We start from the raw sequence: 23,328 nt of genomic DNA, 5'->3' as shown, positions 1-23,328 counted from the left end.
GAAAATTACAATCAAACAAAGGTCTAATGTGGTACAAAATGCTAACTTTGAAATAAATTGAGAACCCACTCTTCAGGCAATGCTCTTTTCCATTCAGTATATGGTAACTCCATTAATTTTCAATATGCTAATGCCACTTTATATTGGTAAATTCTCACTTATTGTTTTCAAACAAAGTCACTCACTTCATGGCTGTTTGTGCTTCACTGCTGTGTGCAAATTGGCTGCTGCGTTCGACTGCAAAGTAAACTGTCACTACACTTTACAGTGGAGTCCTGTAGCTCAGTGGTTAGAGCACTCGCTTTGCAAGCGAGAGACCTGAGTTCAATTCCAGGCAGAGCGAAACCTTGGGCAAGTTTCCTTACTCCACACGCCTGATAATAATCCCTCCAAAACCAAAAACAATAATAAATTGGTCATTTTCAATCTACGATTGTTTGTGGGACATTGCTGTGCGCAATTGGCTGCCGCGTTCGCTCACAAATATACAATCAATTCACTTTACAGTGTATTCTGTGAAGCGCTTTGGGACGTCCTCCCGACGTGAAAAGCGCTATATCAAATGCAAGGATTATTATTATTATATCACATTGAGATGTTCACATAATGTGAAAGGCATTATTTAAAATGCAAGGATTATTATTATTAATAATGATAAACCAAATGCTCCTGCATATGCGCACTTTATTATTTTGTTAACACTTCAGGATACCCGCAGTTCAAAGAATATGCTTTCACTGTAAAGCTTTCATTCTGGTTATTATTACAGGTTATTACATTTTATTGATTGCTTTGAGATTTGTTAAAAGCCTGTGAGGAAACTCAATCTAGAAATGAAGGTAGCAGTGTATGGATAACACAGTTAAAATAATACAATTTGCTGGAGTATGTAATTATACATTAATTTCTCTGCTAATATTGTAAAATATATTCATAGTTTTTTTATGGTCCACCAGGTGTCTGACACACGCGGAAATCCATCACCATACTGAACAGTATCCAAACCAAGCTGAGAGTTCCATCAACACATGGAAATCCCATATAGATTGTTGGAATGTGCACTCTCTCCCTGGAGGGACACATCCTACTTACCCAATTCCAGGAAGTTTTAGGTGCAGCTTGGCAAAAGCCAAAGCTTGGGGACTTCAGAGTGTGTGTTGGGGTCCTGCTGGAGTCTAGCCAGCTAAAACTGTATAGCCATTGATATTATAATAATAATCCTTGCATTTGATTTAGCACTTTTCACGACTTCTAGACGTCTCAAAGTGCTTCACAGAATAGACTGTAAATTGACTGTATATTTGTGGGCGTATAAATTGTTATCCAGCAAGCTTTCCCACTGCTTGTCCAGCTGGGATCACCCTACCCTTTAAGGCTTTGGCTTGCAGAGTTAATAGGATCTGAATGGGATGACTCCCTGCTCCCAGTGACTGGTCTGTCCTTCCAAGTTCTGCCGATGAGCCAGGCTGGCTATGCTGTCAACATCGGTGCTGTGGCCCCGCCCGGCTCAGAAACTAGACTACCAAGACCAGAGGTCTGGCTCGATTCCGACAGCCTGACAGCCAGTTCAGCTCCAAGGAGACATGAATACATTCTTACATAACTCTGACTGTTAAACAATTTAATCTTGTACAATTTTGGAGTCATGATTTTGTACATGTACAATTTTGGAGTTGCTTCCCCATTGTTGGAAGTCAAGTGACCTTCTAAACTATTCCTCACAAAGAAATTTAAACTTATAAATATGTACAGTATCCAAAGCTTTGGGATTGCAGTCTTTCACCTTGGAGACCCCTGGGCTAGCTCATAAAATGTGGTGACTATATGTATTTTCTAGGCAAACACAGCAGCCAGTTTGTACACAGCAACATCCCACAAATAGCCGTTAAGTAAATGACCAATTTTATCATGGTGATTGTTAGCCAAGACTCCAGGAGAAACTATGATATAAGGCACTATATCAAATGCAAGGATTTTTATTATTATGATTATCCTGGGATATCAAATGCAAGGATTATTATTATTATTTTAACATCTAACTAAATAGTCACAGGATCTGTTTTATGTCTCATCTGAAGAACGGCACCTCAAACATTGCAGCACAACCCCAGCACCATTATTGGAGTATCAGTTTAGAATACAGCAGTAGAATACATAAGCCCTGAACCCAAACTACCAACTGGAGTCATGATTTTGAACCAGGCTGACACACAACAACACATTACATTTGTATAGTGCCTTTCACGTCTGGAGAACGTCTCAAAGAGCTGGACAGTCAAGGATGTGCACTCAAGCTAAGGGGGGGATCAGGAGGGGTGCCTGGCAGTTAGGGTGGGGGTTGAAGACGGGGTCAAAGAGGAGGGTCTTGAGATGGGCCTTGAAGGAGGCAAGGGAGGGGGTGAGCCGAAGGGATTGTGGGATGGAATTCCAGAGGGTGGGGGCAGATTTCCTTTCCAGCTAAGAGAGAAAAGATAATTATCACTTAAAGGGTGGAGTCATGTGGGTGATGATCTCAAAAACATGCACATCAAAACAGTTTAAGAGAACATTGGCCTTAATGATTTTCCCTTGTTGAGATGGCCTACCTATAAATAATCCTTGCATTTGATATAGCACCTTATCAAGTCTTTGAGACATCTCAAAGTGCTTCACAGAATATACTGTAAAGTGAATTGATTGCATATTTTATGTGCGAAATGCCTAATATGTGGATAATGTCAAGAATTCAGAACTTCTAGCTTTCTAGATATGTTTTGCTTAGATTCAAACAGATTTCACATGCAAGGAACACCTTGTTTATTGGCCTTTCTGGTGCTAAAAAAAAACCCTTTCAGGATTGTAAGAGCCATTGTCCTTCAAAGGATTCAGAGAAAGGTGCTACAAAAAATGACTAATTTAGAGTAAAATGCTCTTCTATAAAATGATTTGAAATTAAAAGCACAAAATCTTGAAATTGACTTGTATGATTCATGATGCAGTATGACATTTAGTAAACTTTAAAGGTTGTAAAATGTTGATACATTTGAATGTCAATTCAGAATACACTCAGCATGATGGATTTTTTCTAGGAATTATATGTAGCAATAAGTCTTCAGCATTGCATTCATTCAATTGTCCTCAGAACTTCTTTCCACACTACAAGTACACAGCGGCAAAAAAAATAAAGCCTTCATTATGAACCTGCCACACTCCTTGTCATTGATCATCAGTCCCAAAACCAGTGATCCAGAGAAAATCAGCGGTGCACATCAATCATTTGAGAGAAGCTCTCTGAGGAAATAGAAAGGAGAATTGATGTATAGTATGTCATCCTTCCATCAGTTGTCCAAGGTTTGTGATTAAGATATATAAAGTTTTCCTCTTTGACAATTCTGCTCCTTGCAGTAAACATCAGGTGGGTGCATTGGATTGCCGGATTGGTTTTTCTTGCTTTGCATGAAAGTTTTCCCAGGCATTGGGATCCTCTGGTGCCATAGGGACCGCTGAGAACATTAGATCTTGAAAGTTCAAAATGGTGAACTGAGGTAGCTTTTCTCTAGCATTGACTTGTACCTAAAGAAACATAAATAATATTTAGTATAAATATAGATATAGGAACACAATCCTGAATTTATACAATCCTTCAAGGAATTATGTGAAGCAGTTATACACTTGTCTACATCAAAATAAGTTTTAATATGCATATACACTTTCAACACAGGAGCAGTTTCACAATTTACCATCATAAAGCAAGTGTATACTGTGTATATGTATCCACACATAGACATATATGGAAAATAGTTGGTTCTAGTTCAAGCAGCTTAATAATATTTTTATACTATTCCCTGAGAATTGGTTCCTTTAGTTGTACTACAATTAGCTACACAGTCACTGATGTTGATCTATCTTGTACACAATGTCTTGTTTAAAATCATCTTAGAAATAAATACCTAGTAATAATTTTACCTCAATAAAAATACATAATTTCTTAATTCTGCCTTTTGTATGATATAATCCTTAACAGTGAGTTGTTTTACCATGCTCCCCTAACGCTAGCTTGTGAAACTCGGGGATATAAATCAACATGCAGGTCTGAAGCAAGTGAAGGTGCAACAGCCAAAAGGAATTATAATCAGAGTTCGAAGCCTGAAGCAGCAGGTAAAGCAACAAGAGACAGACATACTGCAACTTGCTTGGATTTTATTCTTTTATCTTTTCTGCTAGCTGGAGTACAGAGTTCAGTACTGAATGTCCTCTTACCCTGTGAGATGCCAACATGTTTGAGTCAATCAATCTGAACTCTTGTAAAGCTCCCCTGGTGACTTCAAAGACATTTGCTATGTCACTGCCTTCAGACACAAAGGTTATGCTGTTTCCCTCCATTTTGACACATTTTATCTTCCAGGCACATTTCCCTATCCTACTGGACTAACCAGTAAATAATATTAACCCTTGCATTTGGTATAACGCCTTTCAGGTCAGAAGGACATCTTAAAGCACTTAAAAGCATTTATGTGAAGTGTAGTGACTGCGTATTTTGTAGGCAAACACGGCATCCTTTTGTGATTGCCTCACAAAACGCCATAGAATGACGTGCCATGTGATATTTAATGCCCACCTGAACAGGCAGACGAGACCTTGGTTCAACATCTCATTCGAAGGATGCCACCTCCGACAAAGCAGCACTGCACTGGAGTATCAGCTTAGTGATTCCAAGTCCCAACATGGGGCTTGAACCCACAACCTCCTGACTCAGAGGCGAGCGTCCTACCAACTGACCCAGACTTTTAACAAAATAAATGATCAGAAATTAGACTTTACATTGTTACTTTCTAGTGATCACAGATATGAAATAACCTCCATCACCTGCAAAGTGTCCTTGCTATCAGTGTCTTGTTTCCCAAGTGCAACAGCAACATGATGCCTGCCATCCAACATGGTTTCCTAATTAACAAAATAAAGATGATGAAATCCCTCAGTCACTCCGCCTCACCCCCTCCTTAGCCTCCTTCAAGTCCTGCCTCAAGACCCTCCTCTTCGACCATGCTATTGGCCACCCTCCTTCCCCTCTCGCCCCCGACCCCAGCTCGGGTCTGAAATGCTGTACACTGTCCAGCTCCTTGGGACTTGGCACTAAACAAATATAATCTTGTTGTTGTTGACCAATTTTATTTGGGGGAATGCTGACCAGGACAATGGGAGAAACTTCTTTCTCCCAGTGTCCTCCCACCTATCTGACCTACTGACTCCCTATCAACCTGCCCGCTCCCTCTGTTCAGCGGGCTCCGGTATGCTCCATGTCTCCCACCTGACCCGCCCTACCATCGGTGGCCGAGCTTTCAGCCTCTCTGCCCCCACACTCTGGAACTCCATCCCACGGTCCCTTCGCCTCGCTTCCTCCCCTGCCTCCTTCAAGGCCGGTCTCAAGACCCTTCTCTTCGATCGTGCCTTTGGTCATCCTCCCACCTCTCTGCCTTCCCTCACTCCTACACCACCCCTCCCCCATACTCAGGCCCCGACACCTGACTGTTTGGGATGTCCCAGCGCTCTATGAATGTAATTTTATTGTTGTTGTTTCTCTTTTTGAATAATGCTATTGGATCTTTAACACCTGAACAGGCAGATAGGATCTCAGTATAATGTCTCATCTGAAAGATGGCACCTCTGACAATGCAACACACCCCCAGCACTGCATTTAGAGTGTCAGCTTAGACTGTGCAATTGTTAAGTCCCGATGTGGGTTGTAGGACCCACAGCCTTTTGACTCAGAGGTGAGACGTGTGAGTGCTACCACTGCACCAGGCTGACGGAAAAGTTAAAATTGATACGTAGCTGGACCACCAACAATTTAATGGCAAATAAACAAATGCTAGGAAATAGACACCACAATACGAACTAATCAAATATAAATGTGTGATTCACAGCATTGGCCAGTATAAATTTGTTAGGCGATGTCTGACCCAAATTACATAAGCTTACTTCAAACGACCATGCATCTTCCTCCTCTTCATCCAAAAACATTCTAGTCTCCCTGAAGACTTGTCCTTCTCTCAGCTGTAATGGTGACACATGGTACTCAATCCTCTGTAGATTAAATGTTACTCCAACTCCTATTGCCTTTATAAAGCTTTCTTTCAAAGCCTGGAAAATAAATAGAACCGTCAGTCCTGCTAGTGTATAAAACTAAACAATGTATAATATAAAATATAAATTTAAAATTATATATAAAAAGAGAAACAACTCCAATATTAAATATTAAAGTAGCATTTGTACACACAAGTATTAAGTATTAAAGCTGTATAGGATAAAGAACAATGCCTTGTTTTAACACAATGGTTGGATCTATAAAATCTCAATAGTGATAGCTGGTTTCCCTGTGCATGCAGCCTAGTCCTGTACTTTTTAAAGAAAAAGCTGAGAGATCATCAGGTTTTTGTGTACTTCACTTTTTGTTTCTAGCAGGAGTCACAGAAAAGCTTTAAGGACGAGGAAACCTAGATGATATTCTCTCCATGTATCGGCAAAGCAAGGATTAATTGTAATGTCTTAAATGCTCACCCAATTGTGATCAGATAACTTGACTTGGAATTTAATCTTTGATCTGTTGTCTAAATGAATAGTGTATTTATTCACTAGGTGTTCAGGAATACTTATACTCAAAGCAAAGTGCCAATTATTTTTAGTATTAAACATTGAATTACAGAATAAAAAAACATACCAGTAATACATTGTTAAAAGGAATATCATAGAAACGTGATCTAGTCACTCTGATCACAATTTTTTTACTGACAACTGGATCAACTGAAATTGCAGCAGCAAATAAATAACTAAGTAAAGATCAATAAGTAGATTGTTGTGATGCTTTTGTGGGGTGATAAGTGAACTTGTCATATTCTTACAAACAGATCTATGAGTCCTGGACAGGGACAACTTTCTCAAGCTCAACGTCAGCAAGACCGAGGCCCTCCTGATTGGCTCGCGCCGGCACCTCCGCACCTCGGCCGCTGGCAGTATCAGCCTCCACGGCAGCACACTCAACCTCACTAAGCCAGTCAGGAACCTGGGTATCTTGTTTGACCCTGAACTGTCCTTTCTCCCCCACATCCGCGCCATGACTGGCACTGCCTACCACCACCTCCGCAACATTGCCAGACTCAGCCACTGCCTCACCCCTCAGGCTGCCGAAACCCTTATCCACGCATTCATCACATCAAGGCTTGACTACGGGAACTCCCTCCTCATCGGCCTTCCCAACTCTTCCCTTCACAAGCTGCAGATCATCCAAAACCCTGCAGCTTGTGTACTCTCGCGCACCAGGCTTGTTGACCCCATCGCTCCCAGCCTCGTCCGACTCCACTGGCTCCCGATTCCCCAGAGGATCGAGTTGAAGATGCTCATTCTCACTTTCAAGGCCATCCATGGCCTTGCCCCCTCCTACCTCTCTGACCTGTTGACTCCCTACCAACCTGCCCGCTCCCTCCGCTCAGTGGGCTCTGGCCTGCTCCATGTCTCCCGCCCGACTCGCCCTACCATCTGTGGCTGGGCTTTCAGTCTCTCTGCCCCCACACTCTGGAACTCCATCCCACAGTCCCTTCGCCTCGCTTCCTCCCTTGCCTCCTTCAAGGCCGGTCTCAAGACATTTCTCTTTGATCTTGCCTTTGGTTGCCCTCCCACCTCTCTGCCTTCCCTCATCCCTTCACCACCCCTCCCCCATGCTCAGGCTCCAACACCTGACTGTTCAGCGCTTTGGGACGTCCTCCCGATGTGAAAGGCGCTCTATAAATGTAATTTTGTTGTTGTTGATGAGAGTTATGTTCAAAAACTTAAAGCTGCTGAGTGTAATTAAACTGTAACAGCATTCAATAAAGTAATTAAACTAGCTTTTTTCAGATGCATGTCAGAAAGCATCTAGTCAATTACAGGGGGACCAAAACGTCATGATACCATTACAATGTCTAATAAGCCTTAAAGAAATAATGATTTTTTTTTAGATAATAGGGTTGCTGAAAAAAGACTTTTTGGTCACCCTGTGGAAGCAGAAAGCTTTTCAAAGATTTGAGAAGCACGCGCTGTACTTGTTAAGGTTCTTAAGTGAATTGTGCTACCGCCAGAAAATAGCAACTGGATGGCCTGGTGTCTGATTTTGTTATTGTAACTGCACGCTGACATGACAGCACCAAATACCAGGGTAAGATTCTGCACTGCATTTTCCATTCTCCATGTATGCACTTAGTTTAACTGTATATTTTGATGTCTGTTTGTGGGACATTGCTGTGTGCAAACTAGTTGCCACTTTCACCTAAAAAAAATCAGTCACTACACAATTCAGTAAAATCCCACAAAATGCTTTGAGACATTTTGATATGATTAGATGCCATATCAAATGGAAGGATTCTTCTTATATTATTATTATAATAATTTTGCCCTTGAATCTTACTGTAGAATAAACATGCCCCCAATCCCAGAAACCGTAATGGGCCACTTGAAATATTATAATGAGCTGATTTTAACATTAAAACCAAAACGCTAATAATAATGTAGAGAGAAAACTAAGGTAAAAGAGCAGGGTTATGCAAATTAAAATGAACATGCCTTGAAATGATAATGTACAACATTTCTGATTTTTCAATGGGTCAAATGATGACGTCTCAATCATCAATACTGAAAGGCAAACACATTACCAGAGGGCAACAAAGTGGTGAGTGGACAAGTGAGGAATATGTGAATAGTTTTTTCTATATACAAGAACTTCTGAATAACGTCATTTAATATTAATACTATATATATGTAATATAAAATCTCTAGTGGAGATTGAAACCTTCACAGATCCAAGGCCACAACAAGGCAAAAGCAAAGAAGGCTAAAGAAAGAAAAGCAAAGAAAAACATGCTTCAGGACATTCTCCTTTTGTCTTTGAAATTCAGTGAACCTGATGGAATTTTATCAAAGCATATTTTACACATTTAAACCCTAGTTAACACAACATTCAGAAAATGGTTGTAGTCAGCATTTGCAAATAACTTCCTGACGAAATGCATTTAACAATAGTAATTCTTGCGACGTATATACTTCCTACAATACTAAAATATCTTAAATGCTTCACAGGTAATTGCTGTCAAGCATAGTAAATGTATTTGATGGTAAAGGCAGTAGGCCAATTTCTGTACAAAAATGTCTCCAAAAACAGCCATGAAGTGAATAGCCAATTTATTTTACAACCACATGTAAAACTAGTATTATTTCCATCTAACATCAACAAGGAAGCAGTATAAAATTACTTATTGTACCACATTTGGTACGAGAAATGTGGGCCCCATGTCAGGACTTAAGACTCATAGTCTAAGATGACACTCCAATGTAGTACTGTGGTTGCGTGGCATTGTTAGAGATGCCGTCCTTCAGACTAGGTGGATGTTAAATACAATATAAGTTACATTTGTATAAATGCTTTCACGTCGGGAGGGCGTCCCAAGGCACTGGACAGTCAGGGATTTGGACTCAAGCTGGATGTCGGGATCGAGGAGGCCAGGGAGGAGAGGAGGATGGCTGAAGGCTCGGTCGAAGAGTAGGGTTTTGAGACACACTTTGAAGGAGGCAAGGGAGGGAGCAAGGTGAAGGGAATGTGGGATGGAGTTCCATAGGGTTGGGGTAGAAAGGCTCGGCTGCTGATGGTGGAATGGGCTGGGCGAGGAACATGGAGCAAGCCAGAGTCTGCTGAGCGGAGAGGTTAAAATGTTCCATGGGATCCCATGACACTATTTCAAAGGTTTCGTTGTACTACTTGAAAAGAGAATGAAGTTTCTCCTGGTGTCTTGGCCAACAATCTCCCAGATAAATTAAATCATTCAATTCATGGCTGTTTGTGGGACACTGTGTGCAAATTGGTTGCTGGGTAGACAGTCACAGTCACTCCGTTTTACAGTAAATCCTCTGAACTGCTTTAGGACATCCTTCCGACATGAAAGGCGCCATACCAAATGGAAAGATGATTATCTTTATATTATTTGTTGACTAGATACAAAATTGATGATGCTGTAACATACTTTTTTTTAAACATACCCAATATCTGTAAAACATGTTGAGTTGGTCCCATTCATCTCCTGCCATCTTGATCATATTCCATTCATGATCAGTAAATTGTCTGTTCATAATTCGAAAGAATTCTGGGATTGAACTGCTACCTATAAAACACAATTGAGACAGAAAAGTTCCCGATTATTATATCACTAAACAAAAGTTGGTCAACAAGAACAAAACCCATTTATACAATAAAGCACTTTAAATGGTTTGGCTAAAGAATAATCCTTAAGGAGATGTCTTACTTTATAGTTTATACAGTAATAATCCTTACATTTTTCTCTTTGACCGTGCCTTCAGCTCCCCTCTCGACTCTCTTCCCCCTCCTCGCTCCCTCCCTTCCCTCCCCTCACCCTGACCATTTACCCCCATCCTCGCTCCCTCCCTTCCCTCCCCTCACCCTGACCATTTCCCCTTTGCTCGGGTCATGACCCAACTGTGCAGCGCCTTGGGACGTCCTCCTGACGTGAAAGGCGCTTTATAAATGGAATCTTGTTGTTGTTGTTGTTGTTGCACCTTTCAGTACAAAAATACAAAATCACAAATGGTTTTATGTCTAAAGGAAGAGTACAAAAGTAGGGAAGCAATATAAATTGACATAAGGTATTGTGCACATTTCTGATCAACATAACACAGGAAAGATATTGCAGTAATGGAGAGTACAATATAGATTTGCATCATTCTATCCTATAAAACAGAGACAACCTGCTTACAAAACCCACTCTAATTAAAATCTATAATCAACTAACAGGAAATGTATGAGAAATCCAATTCACCCATCGTTTTCCATCACTCTCGGAGTGAACACCTAACCTCCACTCACCACCTCCAGATGGCAAAACAATGGGGTTATTAGCACCTCATCAGGTTGAGAATAACAAATGTGAAATTGAAACTATCACTTAACCTACTTTTGGTACTTCAATGGGCTGCACTTTGGGATTTATTCTCTTTCGAATAAGTGTAGCACATTGCTTGCACTTATATTTGGAATCCCTTCACTCCCTGGCACCTCCCTACCTCTCCGACCTCCTCACTCCCCAATCCACCACCCGGCTTCTCCGCTCGACTGGCACTGGCCTCTTGCTTGTCCCTTACGCCCTCCACTCAACCACTGGAGGTCGCGCATTCAACCACTACGCCCTGATTACTCTGGAACACTCTCCCTCAATCCCTTCACCTTGCCCCTTCTCTCCTCTTTTTCAACGAAAATATCCTTGAAACCTCGGAGAACCAAATAAGTGAGTACCATGCTCTGTTCACAAAAATCCAAATGGATAGCAATAGGGAGTTCTCCATTGGCAAAATTACTTGAATAATTGAGCCTCGCCTTTTCTCTTAACCTTAGTAGAAACCCTATGAGAGTAAAATTAAATTGGAATCAGTCAAACAGAATTTTTCAAGAGCACATACAATACTAAAAAACTAAAATGGATTGACTAGAAAATTACACAATCTACAGTTGAAGCCACTGTAAAAAGCGTTATTGTTGGCTTTGATATTAACCTTCTGTTTCATATTGATGCGGCAATCATTGTAGCAGCATCTACAAATACCTTTCATTAACCGTATGAAATTGGTTTGCTGTTAGCTGATGTGGTTAGCAATCACTCAGAAAAGAAGATTTATGCTTGTATTGACTGCTCTATGTGGATAGCAAAAAAGAACATGGGTTACGGAAAAAAAATCAACAAATCAATTTTCTTTTTCCAAACTCTGATGAAAGAAATCAAGTATGGCTCAAAGCACATGAACATAACCACACTAAAGAAACAAAAATATAATGAGCTGAAATCATATGACTGCAGAACATGCTGCTTCATAAAGTGCACGAAAATATGCAAAAAGCATTCCAATATTTTCTGAATGGGGAAATATTAGGTGGAGTGGAGTTAAAGGATTCAGGCCCACAGTTAAACGACTTCCAGCACCTTATTACGTTGTCCATTACTTCTATGTGAAGATAGAATGAAGCTATGCGATAGCATTCATTGTCAAATAATTCACTAGCCCTGACTTTCAAAACTCACATAGAAATAATGGCCTATTAGCAAGGTGCTGGAAGGTTGGATGAGAGTTAGATTAAGTTGATAAGTCTCAATGTTAGGATATTCAAAAAAAGTTTGAAATTGTAGTAGAGTATTGCCAGAAATATCACAACATCTTCAGCACTGATTTCTGTGGTACCTGGGAATTTGGCTTTACTCAGCTGGGAGTGTGCCACCTGCGGAAACTCACTGTTTGGCTTAAGAGTATCTAAACCAGTGAACACCCAAGGGATGTATTGTTTATTGGTGGAGATTACAAAAGAAGATATTCTCTTTTCATAAAATTCCATAGTTTCTTTAATGTCCACCAGAACAGGCAGAGTTTTGGGGCATGGTGGCTGAAAGTGCAACCATCGATGTTGGGGTGAAGGGTGTGAGAGTCGAGCAGGAGGCCGGTGCCAGTTGAGCGGAAGCGCCAGAGAGTGAAGGGATTTGAACACAAGCGTGAGGATCTTGAAGTCGATCTGTTTGGTGACGGGGAGCCAGTGGAGCCTGGCCAGAATTGGTGAGATGTGGGTACGGGTTCTGAATGAGCTGGAATTTTTTGAATGGTGGAGCTGGGGAGACCGGTGAGGAGGCCGTTTGAGTGATCCAAGCGGGAGGTGACAAACCCATGCACTTTGGGATAAGGTACGGGCGGAGGCGGGCAATGTGGCAGAGGTGGAAGAAGGCCATCTGGGCAGGGACCGGATGTGGGGGAGGAAGGGCAGCTGGGGGTCGCAATGGATGCCTACATTGTGCACTGGTTCAGTGAGTCTGAGGGAGAGCCCGGGGAGGTTGAGGAGATCAGATCTGCAGGAATGAAGACGTTGACGGGAGCCAAGGAGTATTTGTCCACGTTCAGCTGCAGGAAGTTTACACTCATCCAGGCCCTGATGTCTGCCAGACAAGCTGATAGAACATTAGCAGACCTGGAGTAGGTGCTGGAGGAGGCAAAGTAGATTTGTGTGTCATCCACATACATGTGGAAGTTTCCCGTGTCTGTGGATGACATCACCCAGAGCGAGCATATAGATAAGGAAAAGAAGAGAGCCAAGGATGGAGCCCTGGGGTAGCTCACAGGTGACCGGACAGGAGAAACCATTTGATAATTATTCAATGCTGGAAAGATCACATATGCATATCTTTCCATCATCTACAATATATTATTTCACTCACATATCTGGTTATCAATGTAAACTGTAGACAAAATGAAATATACAAAACAGACAGGGAATAATATCAAGGATGAGTTACTTTAGTTTTATTTATAGGAAGAGAGTTGATATAGAATGCTTCATTTCCAGCATACAATTGATAATATTATCAGCAACTCAGTAATTTTACACTTCACCAATAAGGCAAGTTCAGTGAAAAAGTAGCTCAAAGTCTTATTCTCTGTATTAGCTGTAAATTGTATTCCTGCAATTGCTATTGTATCCATGTCTAATATGACTCACCATTTCCATTTGTAAAATTCTGGGTACAAAAATAATTCTCTCTAAAAGAAAGCTCGGACAACATTTAAACTGATTTATTATGAAAAGCTGTAGTGCAGAGTAAATCTTAAGTACCATTTGTATCAAAGTGAATTCCAATAATTCCAATAATATATTTTTCTTTCAAATTGACTCTCTATAAACCTCATCTGTACCACTTCGTGCACTGGAAAGAAACAAACCCAAGGATAAATCAAATTTTAATTGTTCTCAATTTCCATTATCAGTGTCAAATATCTCCATAGCATCTTACCAGATCAATCAGAACCTTTTTATTTGGAAACAATTCCACAAAAATAAATTTTCTGTAAAGATATTGCTTCAACTTGGCTCAGTGGGTAACATTCTCGACTCTAGGTCAGAAGATTGTGGGCACAAGTCCCATGTTGGGACTTGGAGCTCACAGTCTAGACTGATACTCAGTCCTTCAGATGAGACGGTAAAACAAGATCCTATCCACACATGTTCGAAAGAATGTTAATCTGAAAAAAAGTAGCAAGATTCCAGGCCAATAATCTCAAGATAAACTGGGCATTCAATTCAGGTCTGGGAGACTTTGCTGCATGCAAATTCATAGTTTTGTTTGCCTACAAGTACACAGTCACTGCACTTCACTCATAATTCACTGATGAAATGAAAAGGCACTATTCAAAGAGAACAGTTTCTTCCAGTGTCTTGGCCAACAAATCTCCAGATAAAGAAGCTGGCAACTCATTACATGGCTGCTTATGGGATATTGCTGTCTTTTGTGGAATTGAAATAGCATTAGATATAGGGAGATGTATGATAGCAGATCAGGAGCGCCATCTTGTGGAATCTCTGGATCTCTACATTACCTCAGTAAACATGCAACACAATATTGATTAAGGTAATAAGAGTTACATTCAGACCAATGTTAGGCTTTCAAAATACGATACTTGGAAGTAAAGAAAAATAAGTTGAGTGCCATCTACATCAAATGCAAGGATTATTATTATATGGAAATGGACCTAATGCCTGCAGATGGCTCCAAAGAAGATTATAGTAAATATAATTCCTTCCGAGTAGTGAAAATACAATAGACTCCTAAAGTTGGTTGAGTAAAAGTAAATCCTTCAAAAATGGATCTGGATTAGGAACTGTTTGAGAATAGTATTGAAAACATAAAAGATATGTTCAGTTTGAGAATAACAAATCCTCGATCGATGATTGCTGGGGCAAGAGGTAAAATCTTTGCATTTGATATAGCGCTTTGATAAGAGGTAGACTGTTGCATGCAAGGCGGGAAGAAAGAGTTTTATAAATTTAAGATATTGATGCTGAAACAATCCACACATTAGCTACTAATTTTTAACAATCAATTATTTTTCCTTATAAAATCCTTTATTTGGGAAATTATAATACAGTACCGCAACTCAAATGGTTTATGCAAACAGTATGATTTATGGGAACAATCGTGATGATATGGACTCATGAATGGCTCGACTGACTCTCAATATCTTATAGGATCAACTTTAAGATCCTCATCCTCAACTTTAAATGGATGTTCTTCTCCCTGCTCATATTTTCACCTAACTGTGTTATTCAAGCGTTCTAGGACTCTGCTACCCTGCATGACACGCAATATAATAATGCAAGTTGTTGTTGCCTTTACCTTCTGCTCCCATGATTACGGTCTATTGCTCATTGCTCACTCCCCCTTTCCCACCGCTGGCTGATGTTGTAGCTACTGAAACCAGCCTCTGAAACTCTCTTCCAAATCTTTTTGCTTGTTTGCTCTCTTCTTGCTTTCAAAAATATTTATTCCCCTTTCCTGCTTCTTGCAGTGCTTCTCATATTTGTTAAAAGCTTCAAGAGTCTCAATCTTCATGAAACGTGCTAAAAGTGCAAGTTAATGTTTAAAACCTCTATCGACAAGAAAGCTTTCATTTCATTTCTTTCACTACAATTTTTTGAAAGGTGACAAAAATTCTACCATTTCTCCAAATGAAAATGTTGACACTCACATTTCAATTGTTCTGAATTTGCTAGTCATTTTGCAAATGACCAAATAATGAATTTGCATTTCAGAGTAAATCCAATAGTATCAAGATTTTTTTAAGATAAGAGAATAAATGTTTATTTTTATTTGCAATGACATTACAGAAAAAGCTCATTAGAAAACATAAAACTGGCCTTCTGGGAACCACCAGCAAATGACTACTGTTTTGCATTTTTGACAATTTTGTAACACCAGATGTCTACATTTAGTTCTGAATATCAAATGTAAGATCCATCAACTGGGTGGAATGAAGGGAAAGGCTAAAAATTTTGATTTGTAACTCAAATAAATGCAAATAGTTCACACTAGGTTCACACTACAAAATACCCTAATTATTTTTCCAATATCAACTACCCCTCAACATTTGACTTCTTTCGTTCTGCTGGACTACCGTTATATTGTAGCACCCTTTAGGCGCTTGATCAAGTGCTTTCGATCTCCCTGCTTCCCTCCTGCTCTCCCTCCTCCCCCACCTCGACCATCAGCTCAGGTCCGTAACTATCTGTCCTGCGCCTTGGGACGTCCTCCCGACGTGAAAGGCGCTATATAAATGTAATTTTGTTGTTATTATTCATACATGACATTGAGTGCTGAGTGAGTGTGAAAGAGAAGGAATCATGTGGGCCCAATACTGTACTCACCCAATGTTCATACATGTGCAAATTCAAGAATAGAAACCCTAGTTGATTTCTCTTTCCTAATCAAAGGGCGTCAATTATGCAAATTGTAGCTCATAAAACCCTCTAAATAGCTGTATTTTTTTGTAGGTGAACTGCTATTTTTGCTCACTGATAATGTCTCTCAAACTATCGTGAAATGAATGACTAATTTTATTTGGGGGATTGTTGGCCAGGACACTGGAAGAAACTTGCTTCTCTTCTCAAATATGGTGTGTTTTTTTAAAAAAAAGTCCACCTGAATAGGCAGATGCCATATTGGTTTAACTTTAACATTTCTAATGTCTTCAACAATGTAGCAACCCCCCCCTATTACTGCATTGCCGTATCTTCGTAAAAGCTATGAGTTCAAAGTCATAATGTGAAGCTTGAACCAACACACATTCTGACTCCGAGGCAGGTGTGTGATCAACTGAGCCAGGCTGACTGACACACAACAAATTAGTTATACAAATAGGTGGATGTGAAAACTAAATGTTGACTCTTACCTGGCAAGTCAGTCTTCATGACATCAATACCAACCTGTAAAACAGGCTCAGCAGCCAGAACTGTATAGTCTCCATGATGTGAGATGTTGAAATTAAAATTAGGGAATACATTAGGAGTGCTATTAACCAGAAATGGCTTTCCCTTTTCTGTCCTTTGGAGTTGGATTTCATCCCAAGGAATCTTTAGTTTTTCAGCAATTAATTTTCTGATCAGAAGACGTCCACCCTTCAGAAAAAAACAGATGTAATAATAAATTGAAGAGGTGATGCAATAATCCTAGTGTTATGCTGAAAACAGATTTATGCAATTGCAAATATGATAGCTGTCATAGTTGCCTGATCTTATCAGAGAGTTTGTATAATTAGTTCGAGATAAAATAGTAGAAAAAATCTTAACTAAACCAAACATTGAAAGACTGAAATCAATAACTTCATACTGGGAAAAACATTAAGGACTAATAATCATTATATTTTGGAATAGCGCCTTTCATGTCAGGATGTCCCAAAGCACTTCACATGATATACTGTAAGGTGCAGTAACTGCGTTGTGTGAGCAAAACCAGCAGCCAACTTTCACACAGCAATGTCCCACAATCAGCCATGAAATGTGTGACCATTGTTATTTGGATTGTTGAAAGGGAAACTGGGAGAAACTAATTAATACAAGTATATTCAAGTGTCTGTTTTAGATCAGACCCTGTAGTTTAGGACAGATATATATTAGGGTTCACTACAAAATAGTCAACACATTATGCAGTAAATCTGTTGAAATTATGATAAGTGACAATTGGTAATGTGATAAGGTTTGCTTTGCAAGCGAGAGACCTGAGTTCAATTCCAGGCAGGGCGAAACCTTGGGCAAGTTTCCTTACTCCACACTCCTAATAATAATCCCTCCAAAAACCAAAAACAATAATAAATTGGTCATTTTCAATCTACGACTGTTTGTGGGACATTGCTGTGCGCAATTGGCTGCCGCGTTTGCCCACAAATATACAGTCAATTCACTTTACAGTGTGTTCTGTGAAGCGCTTTGGGACGTCCTCCCGACGTGAAAAGCGCTATATCAAATGCAAGGATTATTATTATTATTATAACCCGGTTGTAAGTCAATTGGCAGATCGCTTTTCTGGAGGTAATAATTCCTTTAAAAAAAATTGGTCACTTCAATCCACGACTGTTTGTGGGATACTGCTGTGTGCAATTGGCTGCTGCGTTTCGCCCACAAAATATACAGTCAATTCACTTCACAGTATATTCTGTGAAGCACTTTGAGACGTCTAGAAGACGTGACAAGGTGCTATATCGAATGCAAGGATTATTATTATGAAGTACATTTCCTCTTGTAAGCATTTTTCATCACCTTGATCTCCTTATTTCATCACCTTATTATTAAGGTGCTACATCAAATGCAAGAATTATTATTACTTGATGTACAACACATGACCAACAAATATAATTCTGCAAAAGGCAATTAGACATGCATCCAGCATGTGGCAATATTTTTGTACTTACCTAACAAGATGTGCCACCGAGATATAGCAGCATCACAGAACAACTCAACTGAATATAGCTGGTGCAACATTGAGGCATAGATTAAAGCCAGAGTTCATATAAAACAAGTTAATACAGAGAATCTTATGGCCCAGTAGTAAGAAATATTGAAATAAAAGTCCAGGCTGTAACAGCCAATAGTACTATTCTGGTGTAGTAATGAATCCTATCAAATAACAAACTACAGCTATGATTCTAGTTTCCAATTAAAACAGGGTTCAACATTAAGATTAGACAATAGAATAATACGCAACAGTTTTAGTTTCAACAACCTTCTGGTAATGTGCTACATTCACAATGTATCTCAAACAGACTAAGGGATCATATTTTTTTGCAGAAAATGCCCAGATGAGAAACTTGAAGCAAGGTTAATGGTCTGTCCAAACTATGCGAATACAGGTAAGTTACAACATCTGAGGAATAATAAGGATAATTATTATTCAATACTATTTACATTGATAACAATAGACCTAGAATGAGTAATTGACAATAATTGTCCACGATGCTATGTTGCTAATAATGCACTGAAAAGGGTGAACATGAGGTAGCCAATTTACAGCCCTTTTACATTTTTTGATAATGAAGATCAATGAAAATGCTATTGGCTCATCGGATGGTGTGTGCGTGGTGGTGGTAGGGGGGTGGGGGAGGAGATCTTATTCTCTACACACATGCAGATTCTTTTTATAAAAAGACTATTGTTGATTCTGTGAAAATATTTCCTTAAGGAAAACCGCTGTTAGGTAAATTTATTTCACTCTGTACAATTTGCTTGAAATAAATAACAATAATCCTTGCATTTGACATATAACCGTATCACGTTGTTAAAACAGCTGCTAAAACATCTCAAAGCACTTCACAGAATTTATAGTATACAGGTTGTGTATTTCCTGACAAATGTGGCAGCAAATTTGCACACATCAAAGTCCCACAAGCAGTTACGAACTGAGTGATCAAATTTGTTCATGAGATTGTTGCCCAGGACACTGAGAGAAATTCATTTAACATCCACCTGAACAGGCAGACAAAACCTAATTTCTTCACATGAAGAATGGCACCTCTGATAATGCTGCACTCCCCCAGCTCCACACTATCCTTGAATGTCAGCTGAAAGTCCTGATGTGCGACCTGAATCCACTACCCTCTGACTCAGAGCCAAGAGGGCTACCAACTGAGCCTCTCTAACACAAATTAATCTGCAGTGCTTCTTTTTAGTCTGTTGCAGACACTTAATTCAATACTCAGATGAGCCCCAATTTCATTAGGGGGGGCCGGAAGTTAACTTATTACCCTTCTTCCATTTTTTGACTTGTTTCAGCTCGTCATTGAAAAAAATAAACCCTCATAATCTTCTGAAAAATGCAAGCCACTTGCAACACAGTATTATTACAAGTAACATTTTATGTTCTAATCAAGGAACACAGGAATTTAGTTTTAGTTTAGAAATTACCATTAAAAAAGTGAGACATTGTATGTTTATATTATAAACTTGCAGAGTGCTCAAAATTAAAGGATTATATGTCAGCCTCGCTCAGTACTCACACCCCTGGAACAGAAGTTGCGGTTTCAAGTCCCACATTCGGTACATTGGTGTAGGCTGTCAATGCATTCATTATTCCTGGCCCATAGGGTATATAAGCAAAAGGTTCCCAAGATACCTTCAAAACTGTCCTAATGGCTGTGGCTGAAATAGAGCGGAATGTTATAATTTACTCATGAATTCGATCATTACCTCAACATGTGAGAACATCATTCAGGGTAGGGGGAATGAAGAGAAATACGATTACTTTCTGTTCAAAGTACACAGATGACGAAAAATGTTTGAAAAAGTATGTAGTTTACTTGTACTGAATAATTTACTCTTCTACATTAGAGTTTAATTGGCAAAAGAACCAGTGGGGAGATGACTTTTTTTTGAGAAAAAACAGTTGTTACAGTCTGGAAAGAACTGCCTGAAAAGGAGTGGAAACAGATTCAATAACAACCTTCAAAAGGGAATAGGAAAGGTACTTGAAGAGGAAAAATTTGTAAAGATATGGGGAGTGAAGAATGGCACCTCTGATAATGCTGCACTGGTAGTTTTTCCAAAGGGCCGGCAGAGGCCTTCTGATCTGTGATATTCTATGATTTACATGATTTCTGGAAGTCAGCAAAGGCAGAAAAAACAGACTGGAAGGCAAATGCTTTCAATCTCAAAGCAGAAGTCACTTCTGTGAATAACACAAATAAAACAGTATTACCTGGGCTGTCCTGCATTCCTAGGTATGTCATGAGTTCTACTGATGTAATTAGAGGTGGACAGTTTGGCCTATCCTGGGTTTAGAATGATCTCAGAAAATATGTGCAATAGTTAAAAGCATTCAGGAAACTCTGCCAGTATTGCACTTTTAACAAATCAGGCAAATCTGGATTGTTCATCCACAAAACAGTCACTATTCTGTGAAGAGTTTTGAGATGTCTTCTGCTGTGAAACATGGTATAACAAATGTATTATTATTTATCAGCTCGTAGACTGATTCAAAGTCTCCATCCCTCATTATAGTCAGGGCTTTGAACTCGCATCTTCCAGGTTGACACTCCAATGCAATGCTGAGGGTATGCTGTGTTGACAAAGATGAGAGCTAACTCGGTAATCTTCTGACCTCTACCAACCTGCTCTGCTCAGCAGGCTCTGGTCTACTTCACGTCCCCAGCCTTGCCCACCCCACCAATGGAGTCCTGTAGCTCAGTGGTTAGAGCACTCGCTTTGCAAGTGAGAGACCTGAGTTCAATTCCAGGCAGGGCGAAACCTTGGGCAAGTTTCCTTACTCCACACGCCTAATAATAATCCCTCCAAAACAAAAACAATAATAAATTGGTCATTTTCAATCTACGACTGTTTGTGGGACATTGCTGTGCGCAATTGGCTGCCGCGTTCGCCCACAAATATACAGTCAATTCACTTTACAGTCTATTCTGTGAAGCGCTTTGGGACGTCCTCCCGACGTGAAAAGCGCTATATCAAATGCAAGGATTATTATTATTATTATTAATGGCAGTTAGACCTTCTGACATTCTGTCCCCACCCTCTGGAACTCCACCCCAGAGTCCCTTCGCCTCACCCCCTCCCTCGCCTTCTTAAAGACCCATCTCAAGACCCTCCTCTTCGGTCACCCTTCCCCCAATGCTTTCCACCCTCCCTGATCCCCAGCTTGAAACACTGATTGTCCAGCGCCTTTGGGATATCCTCCCGATGTGAAAGGCGCGATACAAATGTAACTTGGGTCGCTGTTAAACTGAGGTCCCACCTGAGGTTCAGGTGGACGTGAATGATCCCACGGTACGATTGGAAAAGGGAAGGGGGGTCCACCCCCACCAAAAAAAAGTGCACTTTGAATAGAAAGTGAGTCAGCCTTGTACAGCGGTAGCACACTCGCCTCGGAGTCTGAAGGTTGTGGGTTCAAGCCCCGCATCGGGACTTGAAATCATATCATCTAAGATGACACTCCAACGCAGTGGTGGGGGACGCTGCATTGTTTTGTCCTTTGGATGAGATGTTAAACCGAGGTCCCCTCTGCCCTTTCAGGTGGACATTAAAGATCAAGTGGCGCTTTTCGGAAAGGGAGTTAGTTTCTCATCCTGTCCTGGCCATCAACCCCCCCGAATAAAACCGGTCATTTCACTTCATGGCCGTCAGTGAGACGGGGGGGGGGGGGGGGAGTGAGGGAAGGAGTGTGTGAGGAAGGGAGTGTGTGAGGGAGGGAGGCAGGGAGTGTGTGAGGGAGGCAGGGAAGGAGTGTGTGAGGGAGAGAGGGAGTGTGTGTGTGAGGGAGGCAGGCAGGGAGGGAGTGTGTGAGGGAGGGAGGCAGGGAGGGAGTGTGTGAGGGAGAGAGGGAGTGTGTGTGTGAGGGAGAGAGGGAGGGAGTGTGTGAGGGAGAGAGGGAGTGTGTGTGTGAGGGAGGCAGGCAGGGAGGGAGTGTGTGAGGGAGGCAGGGAGGGAGTGTGTGAGGGAGAGAGGGAGTGTGTGAGGAGGAGGCAGGGAGGGAGTGTGTGAGGGAAGAGGGAGTGTGTGTGTGAGGGAGGCAGGCAGGGAGGGAGTGTGTGAGGGAGGCAGGGAGGGAGTGTGTGAGGGAGGGAGGCAGGGAGGGAGTGTGTGAGGGAGAGAGGGAGTGTGTGTGTGAGGGAGGCAGGCAGGGAGGGAGTGTGTGAGGGAGGCAGGGAGTGAGTGAGGGAGGCAGGGAGGGAGTGTGTGAGGGAGGCAGGGAAGGAGTGTGTGAGGGAGAGAGGGAGTGTGTGTGTGAGGGAGGCAGGCAGGGAGTGTGTGAGGGAGGCAGGGAGTGAGTGAGGGAGGCAGGGAGTGAGTGTGTGAGGGAGGCAGGGAGTGAATGAGTGAGTGTGGGAGGGAGTGTGTGAGGGAGGGAGTGAGTGAGTGTGTGAGGGAGGCAGGCAGGGAGGGAGTGAGTGTGTGAGGGAGGGAGGCAGGGAGTGAGTGAGTGAGTGAGGGAGAGACAGACACCGCTGTGCGCAATTGGCCGTCGCGGTTTCACCTTAAAATTAGTCACTCCACTTCCCGGTGAGACTCTCGATAAAGGCGCTGTATCATGTGCAAAAGGGCTCATTTATTACCGAAGCACCGACGATGGTTTTTTTCCCCCCTGAGCGCACGCGGCGCTGCAGTACAAGCCGCTGGCGCTGATTACCATGGCTGCTTTGGCGTCGTTAGCGAACATGAATCCGCTGATGCGCTCCTTCTCTTCGGCCTGCACACAGCGAGCCGCCTGCAGCCACTCCGGGCGGCTGGGCTGCCAGGCGCCGGAGCCGAAAGCCCAGCGCACACTCTCCATAGTCGGAATGAGCCAAACGGCCTGGCTCGGCCTCATCTCCCTCTCCCCGGGGCCGGCGGCAGAGGGGCCGCCATTGTCGCCGAGGGACACGCAGAGCGAGGCGGCGCGAGACCACCTGTTCAAACCCTGGTCACCAACCGTCACCGGACCGGAAGCTTCGCCCACGGGCGTGCGGCGCGCTGAA

At 41.5% G+C, this 23,328-nt stretch overlaps 1 protein-coding gene across 1 annotated transcript; it reads right to left on the bottom strand.

Annotated features, from left to right (window-relative positions):
- Positions 1–2,643: 2,643 nt before the first annotated feature.
- aasdhppt (aminoadipate-semialdehyde dehydrogenase-phosphopantetheinyl transferase) lies at positions 2,644–23,301 on the bottom strand. Its single transcript, XM_007904442.2, has 6 exons — positions 23,001–23,301; positions 16,768–16,993; positions 10,039–10,160; positions 5,959–6,120; positions 4,846–4,923; positions 2,644–3,552 (listed from the first exon to the last, which is right to left on the bottom strand). Exons 1-6 carry the CDS (start codon positions 23,178–23,180, stop codon positions 3,391–3,393), a joined length of 930 nt encoding a protein of 309 aa, XP_007902633.2. The 5' UTR covers positions 23,181–23,301; the 3' UTR covers positions 2,644–3,390.
- Between the last annotated feature and the right edge of the window lie 27 nt (positions 23,302–23,328).

This window comes from Callorhinchus milii, unplaced genomic scaffold (genome assembly GCF_018977255.1).
Source record: "Callorhinchus milii isolate IMCB2004 unplaced genomic scaffold, IMCB_Cmil_1.0 Scaffold4, whole genome shotgun sequence".
Taxonomy (NCBI): domain Eukaryota; kingdom Metazoa; phylum Chordata; class Chondrichthyes; order Chimaeriformes; family Callorhinchidae; genus Callorhinchus; species Callorhinchus milii.
This window is presented reverse-complemented; position numbering and strand designations above follow the sequence as displayed.

Bases quoted from the DNA above. Each gene is read 5' to 3' on its own strand.
- aasdhppt (XM_007904442.2), bottom strand. From the start codon at position 23,180: ATGAGGCCGAGCCAGGCCGTTTGGCTCATTCCGACTATGGAGAGTGTG. The intron at 16,994-23,000 runs GTAATCAGCGCC...TTTTTTCTGAAG, and splicing joins ACGACGCCAAAGCAGCCATG to GGTGGACGTCTTCTGATCAG. The intron at 10,161-16,767 runs GTAAGAGTCAAC...TGTGTTTTATAG, and splicing joins CATGAAGACTGACTTGCCAG to GTAGCAGTTCAATCCCAGAA.